General features: G+C 33.4%; 2 protein-coding genes and 1 non-coding gene across 12 annotated transcripts; 1 reads left to right on the top strand and 2 right to left on the bottom strand.

The window, feature by feature from the left end:
- Positions 1 to 1,506: 1,506 nt before the first annotated feature.
- On the bottom strand, positions 1,507 to 5,607 carry LOC110271249 (uncharacterized). Of its 10 annotated transcripts, none has more exons than XR_015881201.1 (5): positions 4,991 to 5,605; positions 4,824 to 4,924; positions 4,600 to 4,745; positions 3,055 to 3,320; positions 1,507 to 2,258 (listed from the first exon to the last, which is right to left on the bottom strand). XR_015881201.1 is itself a non-coding variant. In XM_088485576.1 (3 exons), exons 1-3 carry the CDS (start codon positions 4,935 to 4,937, stop codon positions 2,240 to 2,242), a joined length of 279 nt encoding a protein of 92 aa, XP_088341702.1. In that variant the 5' UTR covers positions 4,938 to 5,605; the 3' UTR covers positions 1,507 to 2,239. The 10 variants fall into 10 exon arrangements, 2 of the variants coding, with proteins under 2 accessions (XP_088341702.1, XP_088341701.1); XR_015881198.1 differs by having other exon boundaries at positions 3,055 to 3,366; positions 4,991 to 5,601; XR_015881195.1 differs by having other exon boundaries at positions 4,824 to 5,607.
- Positions 5,608 to 9,082: 3,475 nt separating this feature from the next.
- LOC107635003 (uncharacterized) lies at positions 9,083 to 12,861 on the top strand. The gene is made up of 11 exons (XM_088485644.1): positions 9,083 to 9,225; positions 9,312 to 9,359; positions 9,478 to 9,549; positions 9,657 to 9,716; positions 9,820 to 9,911; positions 10,298 to 10,343; positions 11,097 to 11,174; positions 11,306 to 11,352; positions 11,475 to 11,559; positions 11,961 to 12,033; positions 12,204 to 12,861. The coding sequence occupies exons 1-7, from the start codon at positions 9,083 to 9,085 to the stop codon at positions 11,143 to 11,145; spliced, it is 510 nt and encodes a 169-aa protein (XP_088341770.1). The 3' UTR covers positions 11,146 to 11,174; positions 11,306 to 11,352; positions 11,475 to 11,559; positions 11,961 to 12,033; positions 12,204 to 12,861.
- A 3,296-nt stretch (positions 12,862 to 16,157) lies between these two features.
- On the bottom strand, positions 16,158 to 16,267 carry LOC148569283 (small nucleolar RNA R71). Its single transcript, XR_015881761.1, has one exon. It is a non-coding gene; the product is annotated as a small nucleolar RNA R71 (small nucleolar RNA).
- Positions 16,268 to 17,012: the final 745 nt, after the last annotated feature.

Genomic DNA, 17,012 nt, shown 5'->3' with positions numbered 1-17,012 from the left:
ATGCATCTCACGGCTCCATGGTTGGCGACGGAACTTCGACGGCGGCGAGCCCATAGCAGCAACGCATGGTTCGATGGCGAGCTCCAGGGCGTGGGGCGGTGCGATGGTAGTTGCTTCTTCTCCGGATCTCTCTCTTGATGGTGATGTATGTGCACTCAGTGAAGAGGGGGGAGGGGGAAGGGAAATGGGATGGCGGCTGCTGAAGGAAACATAGGAGGGTGTGGGTGTGTTTGTCTTTATTGAAGAAGAAAGGGTAAAAGGGAGGGGTGAGTGGTAGCTGTGGAGGCATGGCGGTGGGGATAAGGAGGTTAGGGTTAGGGTTTTTAATTTGGAATTAGGATTTGCTTTTGGGGAAAATGTGAAATTAGGGATTTTTGATAAATTAGAATTTGGTAATTTTAATTAAATTAAGGTATAGAGTATTGATTAAAATTTAATTTAATTTCATAAAATTATTTTAAAAATATTATTTGATTATCAATTTGCTAAACTTTATAATTTAAAATATAGAAAATAATTTGATAGTTATAAAATCAAATAAAACTTTAAATTATTTTTAACTCAATCAATCAAAATTTGTTTTAATTATCTTTAATAAAATAATTTTCTGAGATTAAATTACTTAACGAGTAAATAAGTCAAAATTAGTTTTTAATAAGATTTTCCGAAATTTCTGGGTCTTACACAACAAAATTAGCATTCATTTAAAAAAATAAATTTATTTATGATTCTTTTCTAATTATAAATAATAACAAGACTTAGGGAGAAATATTAACGTCATCATTCTTATTAACTAAACTATAATATTAGGATGTTGATAGTTTCATAAGTGAAAATTATTAAGCAATAACGTAAAAATTAACAGCTAACAAGCAATAAAAATTCATAAAAAAATCTATTATATATTATCAATTTTATAATTAAAATATGTCACATATCATATTCTCATCTATTCTATTTATTATCTCTTCTATTATATAAAAATTAGGTTTTTGTACTTATACAACTAAAAAATGCTTAATACAGATATATTTACATACAGATTTGGTCTTTATTACCGACAAATTTTCGGTTACCGACAGATTTTGTCCTTCAGTAAAAGTCTCATCGGTAATTTACCGACATATTTTTACCAGTTATTGATAGATTTTTTCTTGGTAAATTCTCTCCTCCATTTCCCTGGAACGTCAAACTTTTCGATGGATTTTTCGTCGGTAATTAGAGACAGATTTTTCGATGGATTTTCCGTCGGTATTTAGAGACAGATATTCTGAAGGATTTTTCGTCGGTAATTAGAGACAGATTTTTTGACAGATTTTTCGTCGGTAATTGGAACCTTGGAAAATCATTCCAAACTCTGAATACAGACTGAAAATCCGTCTGTAAGGTAAAATAGAATTTTTTTTTTAGATTTTTCTATTGCAAAATAAATATGTTTTCATACAAAATAAATATAAAATTAATAAATACAAATTTTATCAAATTTGTATTCGAATATTTATAATATTTCAAAAAATTAACAAATTCATCGTATTATCAAACTAAAAGAAAAGTATTATAAACAAGCAAGTCAATATAATTCAAAACATAAACGAAGTGTATTGATACATCAGCTATAATTCTCAGTATATTGTTCAACCATACTAAAACTACCAGCTATAGTCTTTAGTGTCATCTTCATCCTCATCATTATCGTAGTCCTCACTCGAAGAGATTGAGGGTGGCGGCGGTGGCAGTGGTAGTGGAACAACACTGGAACTACTTGATGTTCTAACCTTCTCGTAATAGCTAACATAAGCCTCATTCCATCTCTTCTGTTTCATCTTTTCCTTCTTGACCTTTCCAATTGCCTGTTCTAACTTTTCTAACTTATTTTGAGTCTTATCCAAAGGAGCCAAGCATGTATCAAACAACTTACTAATACGCTCATTTGTTTGTTGAGTAACACGCTGAAAAAGTTCTTCATTGAGATTATGAATCTGTTCTCACAAATCAGAAGTGAAATTTTGATTTCTAGATGCTCTTCGAGATACAGAATTGGCAGAAGTGGTTCTAGACTTGATAGAACTAGAAAAGAATGTCCCTTTTTCGTAAACTCGATTCTTCTTTTATCTACCACACACTTCCTCCCAAATCAAGTCTTCATCAATTGGTGGTTGTAATACCATAACTATCAAAATGTCGCGCTTCCGGATGCGTCACTCTGATAGCTCGGGTATTACGACGACTCTTAAAATATTTAATACTGAAATATGAGCCTGTTTAAAAAAAACTTAAATCAAACTTTCAAGACATACATCCGTATTTAAAATAAAAACTACAATACTCATAAAGAATATATATATATATACATATTACTAATTTACAAGCATTACATAATCAAAGTCCTATCCCTCTTATAAAAACTTGTAAAAGTAAAGGTGAGGAAAAAAGTAACTAATACAACATAAAACATCGATTAAACAGAAAATATAAGCTCTTCCAAACTTCGTCGTCCAGGACCTAAAAAATCAAAAGACTTGTAAGGGAGTGAGAACATTGTCCTCGAAAGGGTTCTCACTATAAGGTTATAGAATGGCTATAATAAGATACATGAAATAAATCTGTTTTCCGAGTACAGTGACCGTTGTTCGCCTTATGTATCATTTCAAAAACCAAAGGTTTACATTTAAAGATCTGAAATCCTTTTTAGAAGAGAAATCCGTTTATTCTTAAATACCCAAAACCATTTGTATCAAAACTTAAAAGTTTTTCCTAGACAGTATGAATGACCACGCTGTTCCAAGTATAGGTTCATTACATCTATACTGAACCAGTTTGATTTTTCATACTTTACTAAACCAAAAACTCAAACTAATCACGGCCTCCGGCCCATCACATAATCAATCACGACTTCAGGCCCAAACAACTCAATCAACATCCAACTCACCACAATCCAACCAATTTTCAGTCACAAACACAAGTAAGAAGGTTCAAACACAATCAAGCAGTTACATCAAGTAGAGCAATTAAATATAATTATTCGCATACGCAAACCAATTACAATATGCGCACCTAAACAATGTCATATAAATGCATATGATGCATGCCTGTCCTATTGACCATGAGCTCACGTGTCGGTTATGTTGCCAGACCCGACTCGGATAAGTGGGATTACACCACCATCCTTATCCGTAGGTTCCATAAACAAGCGGGATTAAACACCATCCTTGCTTGGAACACGCAAGCGGGATTAAACCACCTTCCTTGCCAACAATTTATCAATACTTGAGCGGGATAAAACCACCATCCTTACTGCAGGCGGGATAAAACCACCATCCCTGCATAACGGTTTACGCACTGAGCAAGCAGGATTATACCACCATCCTTGCCAGGCAAAAAAAAACCTCATCATATTCTTAGCAATATCCACAGTCAATCAAACTCAAAATCTCATTACAATAGTCATTCTTGGCTCACTTACTTTCAAATCACAAACGTATTCAGTTCACATCTTGCCAAGAACCACTTTTCTCAAGTAAATCTTCTTTTCAAAACTTCCAAGCAACTTCAAAACCAAGTCAAATTCAAAATCTCTTCTAAAAGACTTAAAATCATTCATTTTCAAACCATTCGCTCCATCACTTTGAAATCAAAAGCTATTAATTAAAATCCATAACAAGGTATCATGACTTTAGGAAAGAATAAACTACCTCATTTCTTAAATATTTTTAGAAATACTTGAAATCATAGTTACTTGAATTGAAATCGATCAAAATAAATATTTAAAACCAAAACCAAGGCATGTACGCGAAAAGTTCTGAACCACTTTCAAAACCAAAATTATTTAAGCCCAAAAGCCAATTCCATTTTATTCTTAAATCGGAAACCTTTCCAAGACTTGGAAGTGTTTAGTCTTGCTAAATCAAAATTTAAAGAATACTTCGAAAGCAAAACGAATTTAATTAATCAAAGTTCAATTTCTTTTAAAAGTCCACTATAACTTCTCCAAAGGTACTTCTTTAATTAATCAAACTTCAAAACATAGGTTCTTTCATATTTAAATCAATCTTAAAACATAAACTTTTCTTAAATAAATTAAACTCGAAACACCTATTTCTTAATAAATCAAGAACCAAATAATAGAACTTCTCAAACTCATTCCTTTTCTAAATCACATTTTAAAAAAAATCTTAAATTTCATAAAAATTCGGCAGCATCTCCCCTAAAACTTGGATTTTGCCATTCTTTTTGGGTCCCAACCAAACTATTTCGCAACCTTCTTTAACGGGTTCAAAACCAAATCAGTTCACAATCAAGCTGAATCCAAAAGTGCATACCATTTTCATATTTCTAGAAAACCAACTCAAACTCAAATCAATCTCCAATGGATTAAACTCCATTAAAAAACTTTAGAAGAAATAACTTTAAAGAAACATTTCAAAAACAGTCTATTTCACAAGACCCAACAACAATCCGGTCAAACAAGCATTCATATCCATCCAAGACAACCAAACAATACATAAGACTTATACAATCACTAAAAGCACATTTTTCACATCAAAATCTATATATAGCAACTCCGAAATATAAAGTTTAGTTTTTGAAAAAAGCCCCTACCTCGATAAGCAAAACCATAACCCAAATGTGTCGATTGAACTCTTTTCGCTCAGCCCGAAATCAACGGCAACCGAAACTTCAGCTCCGCTTGCTTTCTCAATAACAGAACAGCCCCAAACGCAACATGCAAACTCGATTTCTAATTCCTAAAAGCATCAATGTCACAAAGACTTTAATACACGTAACAAAACACTAACACTGGTCTCCAAAACAGAAATACTTACTGTAATACGAAAACGAAGTAGCGGCGGTCTCTGAACCGGTTTGGCAATGGCCCCGGCAGCAACCTCATGCGACAACGGCGACCGGATTCTGGCGACAGCAACTGAAACCAACATGGAGTAATTGTAACATTTCCAGAACTCGAAAGACCCAATACTTAAAACCTTACCGGCAGTGTTTTCTGGCGATGGCAGCGGGGTTTTAGGCGGCAGAGGTGACGTGGAGCTCAGGCGGCAGAGGTTTAGCCACCCACCTCTAGGAGCGGTGACGAAGCAAGCGGCGACGGCTGGACGCGGCGGTTCCAGGCCCGCAGCCCTCTCTCACTCTCGAACCCTCTCTCTCTCCGCGGCTCAACTTCAACGGCGACTCCAAGGTGGACCAACAGCGACGGCGACGGCACGGACAGCAGCGGCGGTGCGACGCTCCTCGTGATGCCTTCCCCCTTCTTGCGCGCACGCCCTCCCGTCAGTCTCTCTCTCTCACCTCAGTTCTGATCCGTGACGGAGACGACCTCGCAGACAGCAGCGGCGGCGTCAACTAGGTAGGGCGCAGCGACAGCGGTGGCACGACCCACCAGCACCGGCGCGTCTTCCCTTTCCACCGGCACTCCCTCCCTTTCTCGGATCTCCTTCTTCTCCCTTCCCCTTCTTTCTTCTTTCTTTTCTTTTCTTTCTTTCTTTCCTTACAGGAACTGTGTGTGTGTGTGTTTTTTTGGTTTTTGTGTGTGTGTGTGTTTTGTGTGTTTGTGTCCGTGTAGGGTGTGGGGTGTGGGGGTGGTAGAGGTGAGTGGGTTAAGGTTTAGGTTAATGAAGGTAAATTAGGATTTGTGTTATGTAATGAAATTGAGAATTTTAGAGATTAAGATAAGGTAGTAGTTTTTAATAAAAATAAAGTATAGAGTAATAATTTAAATTCAAATTAAATATGTAATAATCATCTTTGAAATACCATATTATTATCAACTTGAAATCTATTTTCGAATAAATACTAATTCAATGAAAATTGATGATAACTAGATTAATTCTCTTTTATTTATAAAATAAGGTTAAAAATCTAAATATTTAAAATTAAGGCATATAAAAATATTCACTATTTTTCAATTATAAGAACTCTAAAAATAAATAAAAAATTACTCAACTTATATGTAAAATTTCTAAAAATATAATCTTAAATAAATATAATAGATCATAAATAATTTATTAATAATTTTTAAAAATTTGGGATCTTACAGTAGTAGCTCCATTTCCTGTGCTCGAGTCTCGGCATGTTGGGCCGGAATTTCTGCCAACTTTTTTATAAACTTCTCCTGTTGCACAATGATTATATCAATTATATAAATTAAGTTTCAAACAATATAGTATATTATTTCACAATAATATGGTAATTTTGACTTGATGATTTCAATCTAAAAATATTTATTGAATGAGAGATGAAATGATTAAACTAAACAAATTCTATTATATCTACTAAAAAATTATTTAAATATTTCTATTATCACTTTAGATTTAGTAATGAGATAAACCATAAACATGTATATTTCTATGCATATATCAAATACAATTTGCTGGAAAAAAAAAATTACATCAAATTCAGAAGAAGATAGGTTTTATTATGGGATACGAAATCAATTACCTTCTCTTTCTTTGATGTCAATTATCTCTCCACTCATTTAATTAATATTCTTTTACTATTTTTTTTTTCACTTCTTGCTCTCCACTCAAATCAATCCACTAATTGTGTGAGATCCATAATCATTAGTTTATAATAAGTTTATAATATGTTGTTCGTACTTGACTTGATTTGATAGATGGATATTATTAATAATCAGTTAATAAATATGAGATTATTGAGATCAGCAGGGACGTAGTAAGGTGGTAGGTGTCTAAAAATTTCTTCAGAATCCAAGGTAACATATATACATTATATAACATTTAATTAATTAATAATTTAATATTTATATTATATCTCACATGAGTATTTTGAGAGCGTTTGTCCACCCATTTAGATTTGTCATTTTTAAGTGTGTAAGTTTTCTTAAAAATTTTCTGGTAGGTTGATGTATGGTCCAACTACTTTTTCTATTTTACATAAAACACAAAATAATTTTTTTTTTTGCATAAATAGATGTCTATTAAATAAGATCTAATATCACTTAAATTATGTTATTATCCACTCTAATTAATCCTATGTGATTAATCTCTATGTTGTCAATCTCTCCATATTCTATCCAAATCCAATAATTTAGCATAAACCTCTTTTTCCCACAGATGCATTTTAATAATGTTTAGCTCTTTATATTTTGTGCATCTACACTTATCACTATTAGAAAACTAGTTATTACAGACGGATATTTCCGACGAATTTTATCCCACAGAAATACAGACAGAATTTCAGAGGAATTTTTTGTCAAAAAACAAAAAAATGAATTAGCATAAATTACAGACGAAAAAAAGAATCTGTCGATAATTCTGTCGCAAAAATTAATTTTTTTTGTGGGAAATGGTTACAGACGGAAAATCCGTCTGTAATTAAATAGAAAAAAATACTGCATTTTATTAAATTATTACAGATAGAAAATTCGTCTGTAATTTAAAATTTTTCGTCGGAAAATTTTAATTTAAACCTAACTTCACCCCCACCCTATGGAGCTCCTTTCACGCACAAAAAATCACAGATCAAACGAGTTGTTCCTCTCTCCTTCAACGAGCTTCTCCGTCGCACGAGCTTCTTCTTCTCCTTTCCTCACTCACAATGCCACCGCCGCCACCCTAACCACCGCAGCTACCTTCTCCTTCTTCTTCTCTCTTTTAAACACTGAACCAGTGGAACACAGCCCCTGTCTCTCTCGTTCTTTCTCGTTCGCAGAACAAATCAAGCTCAAGCTCCTATTCTCTTCGTCTCAGGTGAGCTCCAGCACGCTGGTGCCACCTGTAGCAGCGTCTGTCCTCACCACCGCCGCGCCTCTCTCTCCTTTTATCCCCACTCAGTTCTGGTTCGCATATTTTCTCAGCGCCGCAGCCATCATCTCCTCCAGTCAATGCTTCCAGGTTTTGGTTTCAAAATTCTTTTAATTTCTGTTAAGTTCAATTAATTTTTTTAGTTAGTTTGATTTTAGTAATTAGTTTAGTTAGATTTGTTTTCTGATTAGTGGATTTTTAGGTTTTGATTAGATTAGGTTTAGTTAGATTTGTTTTTTCTGATTTTAGTAATTAGTTTGATTTAAAATTTTTTGTTGAAACTTTTTTTCTCATGGTTTTTCAATTTTTGGTGTTTCCTCTTTCACTGCACTATCTTTTTTCTTTTGCTACTGCTTCTTGCTGCAGTGTGATAGTGATCCTTCTAAGAGAATACGATTATGGATTATGCTTTACAAGGGTTGAACTTTGAGATCTGCTTAGAGCTTTGTTAGCTGCAATTCTTCTATTCCATATGTCTTACTAATGAATCACCTTCAATTTTTCTATTGGTGATAAAGCCATCAGAAGAAAGGCAAATTTTGTTACTGATGATAAAGCTAACCAAGGCAAGCTTGTCTCTACTTAAATCCTTCTGCATATATACGATAGAATAATATTTGGTTTGGATAGTAACCAATTTTCAAATAAGTCCATATAGTTAAAAAATTTGTAATCTGTGTGGTTTTTTTTGTTGTGTGTGGAGGAAGGCATTGTTACTGAATTGAGAATACAGCATGGAACAAAGCAGATTGGTTTCATGGCTGTTATGTTCACTTCTTCTGTTGATGATGGAGATTTCTGCTGCTGTTCTTTCTCCTTCTGGCATAAACTATGAAGGTTAACCTTTTCTTTAATTTTCTTCCCCGCTTCCCTTTTTCATTTTGATCTTTGGTCAAGTTAATTATGCTGGAAATTACTAGGAATGATAGCTGAAAAATTGATGATGATGCTATTCTCTGACTTGTTATTTCTTTTTCTTTTTTGCCTTGAGAATCTTAACTCTTAAGTACTTCCTAATTACCTGTTACATAGTGGCATATTCTCAAGTGAATTAATTGATGGGAGGTTTTAGTTCTTACCCTTCTTTCCGTTTCTTCACTGAACAGTTCTAGCTTTGATGGCGATAAAGAATGAATTGAATGATCCCACAATGTCCTGGAGAATTAGGATAGTAATTCTGTTGATCCTTGCAGTTGGAGGATGATTACTTGTAACCTTGATGGCTCTGTTTTAGTATTGTAAGTTTAGATTTTGAAGTGTTTTATGAAAGTAGCAAACAAGTTTCAAGATATTTATATAAGAAAATGAACCAAACAAATTTGAGTAGTTTGAATTATTTTTTCTTTCTTCTAAAGATCTTTTCTTTTCATATCAAGGGAATGCCTAGTCAGAACTTGTCTGGTACTCTATCTCCTTGGGTTGGAAAGCTTACTAACTTACAATCTGTGTAAGTTGTCTGGATTTTCATTAGCCTACAGCAATTGGAAGCCTAGAAAAGCTTCAGACACTTTATCTCTCCAATAACAATTTTAGTGGCGAGATACCGAATTCTTTGGGAGGCCTCAAGAACCTGAATTATTTGTAAGTTACTTATATTACAGATTCTAACTGTTCAAAGTGTTGTGTTTGATACTTATTTCTATTTGGACTTATGAAATTTGGTTTCTTACTCCATTTAATGTGTTCTTGTTGGTGCTAGACGGTTGAATAATAATAGCCTTACAGGACCGTGTCCTCAGTCTTTAAGCAACATAGAAGGTTTAACACTTGTGTAGGTCTTTGTTACCTTGGCATTAATGTTATCTTTTCCTTATAAAACTAATGATTTCTAGGTATAAAATTGAATACTAACTGTAATGAATTGAAAAATATATGTAGAAACTTCTCCTACAATAATCTGAGTGGTTCCTTGCCAAGAATACCAGCAAGAACATTAAAGTAAGATCATTTAGCGTTTCTAGTTAAATGTTGACTTTAGCTATGTATTCAAGTTAACAAAAAAAATAGTGTACTCATTTCTTGATTGATTATTTACTTTCAGGATTGTCGGAAATCCATTAATTTGTGGTCCGAAATCCAACAACTGTTCTACTTTATCGGAGCCAATTTCCTTCCCTCCAAATGCACTAAAAGGTTGAGATGATTTATGTGTTTTAAACTCTACTTTCAGCTACGTTAACTACTTTTTTATAACTATTTTATGTGTCATATAGTTTATATTTCAATAAATGGTGCTTTGTATTTTATTCAGGTAGGTACCTATCTCATTCTATTGTTATCAAGTATTTTCTGCATAATTATGTGAAGCTAGTAAAATACTTTTACAGTTTTTGAGCTGAAAGGAATGTATACTAAAATATGACTATCTGTTCAGGTTTGTATTTGGATATACGTTCGGATAGATGACAACACTTGTGATATTCATCGAAAAGATATTTATTGCAGGTTAGCTTTCTGTATGAATGGTTGGTTGGTTTATGCATATACAATTTCTAAAGTGAGATTTTTCTTTTCCTCAGTTGTGTCATTTATGGCTGCATTAGGCTTCTTGCTATATGGAGGAATGTGAGGTTTCTGCATTGTCTTATTTGAATACTTGTCTCATTTAAATACTTGTAATTATTTCTTAAATCACAACAAATTTTGACTTGAGTCTTAATTTGTCATATATAAATTACTCATTTAATAAGTAAATCTCAGAAGAATTTTTTCATATCAATTTAGTTGTGACATTATATTGCAGTTTGAATCTATCATAGCTATTTGTTTCACTTGTTTTCTGATAAGGTGGGTTATGGTGAGTGATAACCATTGTCTTAATATACATGGACCATATAAAATAATGCAGTATATATAGTATATTTGTTTAGTAGTTCATAACCTTAATTAGTCCCTTGTAAATACAAGCTTTTTTCTTTAGTGGATATTATATAGACACATCCCTTGTAAGGTTCATTTATCTTTCAGTACTGATACTAGATTGACAAACTTTAAGATGTCTCCTTTATGCTTATCTTCCTAATAATTAGAACCTTAATGGTGGAAAGCAATCATATGTCTAGCTTGGCTAATAATTAGAACCCTAATAGTTTCTTTCATATCTTTCATTATACAACTTGTTAGTTCTCTTAATTCACCATCTTCTCTATTCTATTGTGGCGTGTCACTGTTTAGGAAAAAAATTATGTGGAACAAGACATGCAGATTTTGGAAATTTAAGTTAAACATATTTAGATTAAAACAATACATGATTATTTAATTACCATTACTTGTGCTATATAAATTATTAATTCTGTTTTTTATATGTTCTCAATTCAGCAATATGGTGACATTAGGTGACAGCAATATGTTTACATGCAGTATATAAAGTCCTAAATGACCACATGAATATTCTTGGTTAGTTTTCAATCTTTGTATTCTTGATAATACCTTATAAAATTCATGAATTGTCAGAATATATCTAACATGATGCTGCAACGCCAATGATATTTTTCATTCAGTTTATTTCTATTGGATTCTGTTAACAGGGAATACTCTTGAAGAAATTGCTGGTGAGAAGGCTGGTATATTTAAAGTATGTTTAGATTAAAATATTTTCTCTTAGTTTTGAATATAAATACCTTTTTAATTCTCTATCTGTCCTTTCTTTCTAAATCCATCAATTATAATCTATATTTTCTATTTTTCTCACTCCAGATCAAATCCCAGCTTTTACGGTGCCTCAGCCTGACGAAGCAATGCTTGAAGAGAAGGCAAAATGGTTTAAGAGTTGGTCTTGATGGTGAGCACCGATATTTGAATATCATGCATGGTTGATTAAAATTTACAATTGAAATCAAAGTCAACAATTCCTACAAGTAATATTATATTATATATAATATAACTCCTACATTTTAATTTATATTATTTATGATGTGGGGACAACGAGAATATAAAATGCTTGCTGCCATACTTTAGACCAAACTATACACATTATGATTTAATTTATTCTAAGCAAATTTAGTACAATCAAGTATGATATAACAAGATATTCTTCTCCAAAGTCAAAATGGAGACTTACAACTTCCTCCATGTGTTTCTTCATTGACCTTTTTCTTCTACAGTAATCCTTTTAATCACAAAACACTGACTTATAATTATCTATGCTTCATTAATTTTCGATGATAAACTGGTTCATTTCAGGATTGTGAAGGCTTTCCTTACTAAACTTTTGAAGCGTGCCTTGTAACAGATGTATGCTTGGATTCTCTTGCAGGTTTAATTGCTTGATATATGATGAGCGGATAATTTATATGCTTTTTGGCATTGTTTTTAGTATGTTTTTAGTATAATCTAGTTACTTTTAGGGATATTTTCATTAGTTTTTATGTTAAATTCACATTTCTGGACTTTACTATGAGTTTGGGTGTTTTTCTGTGATTTCAGGTATTTTTTGGCTGAAATTGAGGGACTTGAGCAAAAATCAGATTCAGAGGTAGAAGAAGGACTGCTGATGCTGTTGGATTCTGACCTCCCTACACTCAAAGTGGATTTTCTGGAGCTACAGAACTCAAAATGGCGCGCTTCCAATTGCGTTGAAAAGTAGACATCCAGAAATTTCCAGCAATATATAATAGTCCATACTTTGGCCGAGTTTTGATGACGTAAAAGGGCGTTGAACGCCAGTCCTACGCTGCTGTCTGGAGTTAAACGCCAGAAACACGTCACAAACCAGATTTGAACGCCAGAAATACATTACAACCTGGCGTTCAACTCTAGAAAGAGCCTCTGCATGTGTAACATTCAAGCTCAGCCCAAGCACACACCAAGTGGGCCCCAAAAGTGGATTTATACATCAATTACTTACTTCTGTAAACCCTAGTAACTAGTTTAGTATAAATAGGACATTTTACTATTGTATTACACATCTTTTGATCATTTTTAGATCTCTAGACCTCCATGGGAGGCTGACCACTCGGCCATGCTTACCCTATATTCACTTATGTATTTTTCAACGGTAGAGTTTCTGCACTCCATAGATTAAGGTGTGGAGCTCTGCTGTTCCTCAAAGATTAATGCAAAGTACTACTGTTTTTCTATTCAATTCAACTTATTCCGCTTCTATAATATTCATTCGTACTTCAACCTGAATGTGGTGAACGTGACAATCATCATCATTCCCCTACGAACGCGTGCCTGACAACCACTTCCGTTCCACCTTAGATTGAATGAGTATCTCTTGGATCTCTTAATCAGAATCTTCGTGGTATAAGCTAGATTGATGGCGGCATTCATGAGAATCCGGAAAGTCTAAACCTTGTCTGTGGTATTCCGAGTAGGATTCTGGGATTGAATGACTGTGACGAACTTCAAACTCGCGAGTGCTGGGCGTAGTGACAGACGCAAAAGGATAGTAAATCTTATTCCAGTATGATCGAGAACCTCCAGATGATTAGCCATGCAGTGACAGCGCATCGGACCATTTTCACAGAGAGGATAGGACGCAGCCATTGATCACGGTGATGCCTCCAGATGATTAGCCATGCAGTGACAGCGCATCGGACCATTTTCCAGAGAGGATAAAAAGTAGCCAGTGACAAAGGTGATGTCTTTACACAAAGCCAGCCATAGAAAGGAGTAAGACTGATTGGATGAAGACAGTAGGAAAGCAGAGATTCAGAGGAACGAATGCATCTCTATACGCTTATCTGAAATTCTCACCAATGAATTACATAAGTATTTCTATCCTTATTTTCTATTTATTTATTATTTATTTTCGAAAACTCCAAAGCTATTTGATATCCGCCTGACTGAGATTTACAAGGTGACTATAGCTTGCTTCATACCAACAATCTTCGTGGGATCGACCCTTACTCATGTAAGGTTTTATTACTTGGACGACCCAGTGCACTTGCTGGTTAGTTGTGCGAAGTTGTGAAGTTATGTTTGGACCATGGTTTTGTGCATCCATTTTTGGCGCAATTGCCAGGGAAAGAACGAACAAATAATTTTACAAATCTAAATCTGTGTGATCACGATTTCGCATACCAAGTTTTTGGCGCCGTTGCCGGGGATTGTTCGAGTTTGGACAACTGACGGTTCATCTTGTTGCTCAAATTAGGTAATTTTCTTCTTATTTTATTTTCAAAAAGTTTTCAAAAATTTTTCAAAAATATTTTCTTCTTTTTCGTTTTTCCAAAAAAATATTTTCAAAAAAAATAAAATATATTTTTCTTCAGAATTTTTAAGAATGAATTCTAGTGTTTCATGACTGGCTGTAAAGCCATGTCTTCTTGGACTAAGGCTTCCACTTATAAGTATATGAAGTTAGATGAAGTTTCAGCTGTTGTATACCTGATTTGTATCTTCTAAAGCTTGACTGGCTATTAAGCCATGTCTAACCCTCAGATTGGAGCTTTAGACTAAGAGTGCAAGATTCCTGGAATTCATATTAAAAATTTTGGAATCCTTATTTTTCCTTTTCACATTAATTTTCGAAAAATCCATAAAAAATTTAGAAAATCATAAAAATCAAAAATATTTTTTTGTTTCTTGTTTGAGTCATGTGTCATGTTATAAGTTTGGTGTCAATTGCATATTCATTTTGCATTTTTCGAAAAATTCATGCATTCATAGTGTTCTTCATGATCTTCAAGTTGTTTTTGGTAAATCTTCTTGTTTGATCTTGATGTTTTCTTGTTTTGAATCTTTTCTTGTTTTTCATATGCATTCTTGCATTCATAGTGTCTATACATGAAAAATTTCTAAGTTTGGTGTCTTGCATGTTTTCTTTGCATCAAAAAGTTTTCAAAAATATGTTCTTGATGTTCATCTTGACATTCAAAGTGTTCTTGGTGTTCATCATGACATTCATAGCATTCTTGCATGCATTCATTGTTTTGATCCAAAAATTTTCATGCATTGAGTATTTTTGTTGTTTTTCTCTCTCATCATAAAAATTCAAAAAATAAAAAAAATATCTTTCCCTCTTTTCTCTCATAAATTCGAAAATTTGAGTTGACTTTTTCAAAAATTTTTAAAATTTAGTTGTTTCTTATGAGTCAAATCAAATTTTCAATTTAAAAATCTTATCTTTTTCAAAATCTTTTTCAAAAATCATATCTTTTCCATTTTTTTATTATTTTCGAAAATTTCAAAATTCTTTTTCAAAATATTTTCAAAAATCTTTTTCCTTATCTCCATCACATAATTTTCGAAAATCAGATCATCAATTAATGTTTTGATTAAAAAATTTCAAGTTTGTTACTTACTTGTTAAGAAAGATTCAAACTTTAAGTTATAGAATCCTATCTTGTGATTTCTTGTGAATCAAGTCATTAATTGTGATTTTAAAATTCAAATCTTTTTCAAAACTAATTTCAATCATATCTTTTCAAAAATATCGTTTTATCTTATCTTTTTCAAAATCATATCTTTTTCAAAAATTTGATTTTAAAATATCCTTTCTAATTTCTTATCTTCTTATCTTTTCAAAATTGATTTTCAAATTTGTTTCAACTAACTAACTAACTTTTTGTTTGTTTTTTATCTTTTTTAAAACTACCTAACTAACTCTCTCTCTCTAATTTTCGAAAATCCCTTCCCTCTTTTTCAAAATTTCTTTTTTTATTAACTAATTATTTTAATTTTTGAAAATTACTAACCTCTTTCAAAAACTAATTTTCGAAAATCACTAACTCTTTTTCAAAAAAAATTATTTTCGAAAACTTCCCCCTCTCTTTCTCTGAGTTCAGATTTTCTCTTCTTCTTTTCTTCTACTCTTCTTTTCTTCCACTCACCTAAGGGAACCTCTATACTTGGGCAAAAAGGATCTCTATTATTATTTTTCTGTTCCCTCTTTTTCATATGAGCAGAAGCAAGGACAAGAACATTCTTGTTGAAGCAGATCCAGAACCTGAAAGGACTCTGAAGAGGAAACTAAGAGAAGCTAAATTACAACAATCCAGCAAGCACCTTTCAGAAATTTTCGAACAAGAAGAGGAGATGGCAGCTGAAAATAATAATAATGCAAGGAAGATGCTTGGTGATTTTACTGCACCTAATTTCAATTTACATGGAAGAAGCATCTCCATTCCCACCATTGGAGCAAACAATTTTGAGCTTAAGCCTCAACTAGTTTTTCTGATGCAACAAAACTGCAAGTTTTATGGACTTCCATCTGAAGATCCTTTTCAGTTCTTAACTGAATTCTTGCAGATATGTGATACTGTTAAGACTAATGGAGTAAATCCTGAAGTCTACAGGCTCATGCTTTTCCCTTTTGCTGTAAGAGACAGAGCTAGAGTATGGTTGGACTCTCAACCTAAAGATAGCCTGAACTCTTGGGATAAGCTGGTCAAGGCTTTCTTAGCCAAGTTCTTTCCTCCTTAAAAGCTTAGTAAGCTTAGAGTGGATGTTCAAACCTTCAGACAGAAAGAAGGTGAATCCCTCTATGAAGCTTGAGAGAGATACAAGGAACTGACCAAAAAAGTGTCCTTCTGACATGGTTTCAGAATGGACCATCCTGGATATATTCTATGATGGTCTATCTGAATTAGCTAAGATGTCATTGGATACTTCTGCAGGTGGATCCATTCATCTAAAGAAAACGCCTGCAGAAGCTCAAGAACTCATTGACATGGTTGCTAATAACCAATTCATGTACACTTCTGAGAGGAATCCTGTGAGTAATGGGATGCCTATAAAGAAGGGAGTTCTTAAAATTGATACTCTGAATGCCATATTGGCTCAGAATAAAATATTGACTCATCAAGTCAATATGATTTCTCAGAGTTTGAATGGAATGCAAGCTGCATCCAACAGTACTCAAGAGGTGCCTTCTGAAGAAGAAGCCTATGATCCTGAAAACCCTGCAATAGCAGAGGTAAATTACTTAGGTGAACCTTATGAAAACACCTATAACCCCTCATGGAGAAATCACCCAAATTTTTCATGGAAGGATCAACAAAAGCCTCAACAAGGCTTTAATAATGGTGGAAGAAACATGTTTAGCAATAGCAAGCCTTTTCCATCATCCACTCAGCAACAGACAGAGAACTCTGAACAAAATACCTCTAATTTAGCAAACTTAGTCTCTAATCTATCTAAGGCCACTGTGAGTTTCATGAATGAAACAAAGTCTTCCATTAGAAATTTGGAAGCACAAGTGGGCCAGCTGAGTAAAAGGATCACTGAAATCCCTCCTAGTGCTCTCCCAAGCAATACAGAAGAAAATCCAAAAGGAGAGTGCAAGGC

This window comes from Arachis ipaensis, chromosome B4 (genome assembly GCF_059453495.1).
Source record: "Arachis ipaensis isolate K30076 ecotype BB chromosome B4, ASM5945349v1, whole genome shotgun sequence".
Taxonomy (NCBI): Eukaryota; Viridiplantae; Streptophyta; class Magnoliopsida; order Fabales; family Fabaceae; genus Arachis; species Arachis ipaensis.
This window is presented reverse-complemented; position numbering and strand designations above follow the sequence as displayed.

Coding starts and splice junctions, on each gene's coding strand:
- LOC110271249 (XM_088485575.1), bottom strand. CDS start 4,937: ATGTTGGTTTCAGTTGCTGTCGCCAGAATCCGGTCGCCGTTGTCGCAT. Junction 4,746..4,823: donor TACTTCGTTTTCGTATTACA/GTAAGTATTTCT, acceptor TGATGCTTTTAG/GAATTAGAAATCGAGTTTGC. Junction 3,321..4,599: donor TTATGGTTTTGCTTATCGAG/GTAGGGGCTTTT, acceptor ACCGTTATGCAG/GGATGGTGGTTTTATCCCGC.
- LOC107635003 (XM_088485644.1), top strand. CDS start 9,083: ATGAACCAAACAAATTTGAGTAGTTTGAATTATTTTTTCTTTCTTCTA. Junction 9,717..9,819: donor ATACCAGCAAGAACATTAAA/GTAAGATCATTT, acceptor ATTTACTTTCAG/GATTGTCGGAAATCCATTAA. Junction 9,912..10,297: donor CCCTCCAAATGCACTAAAAG/GTTGAGATGATT, acceptor TCTTTTCCTCAG/TTGTGTCATTTATGGCTGCA.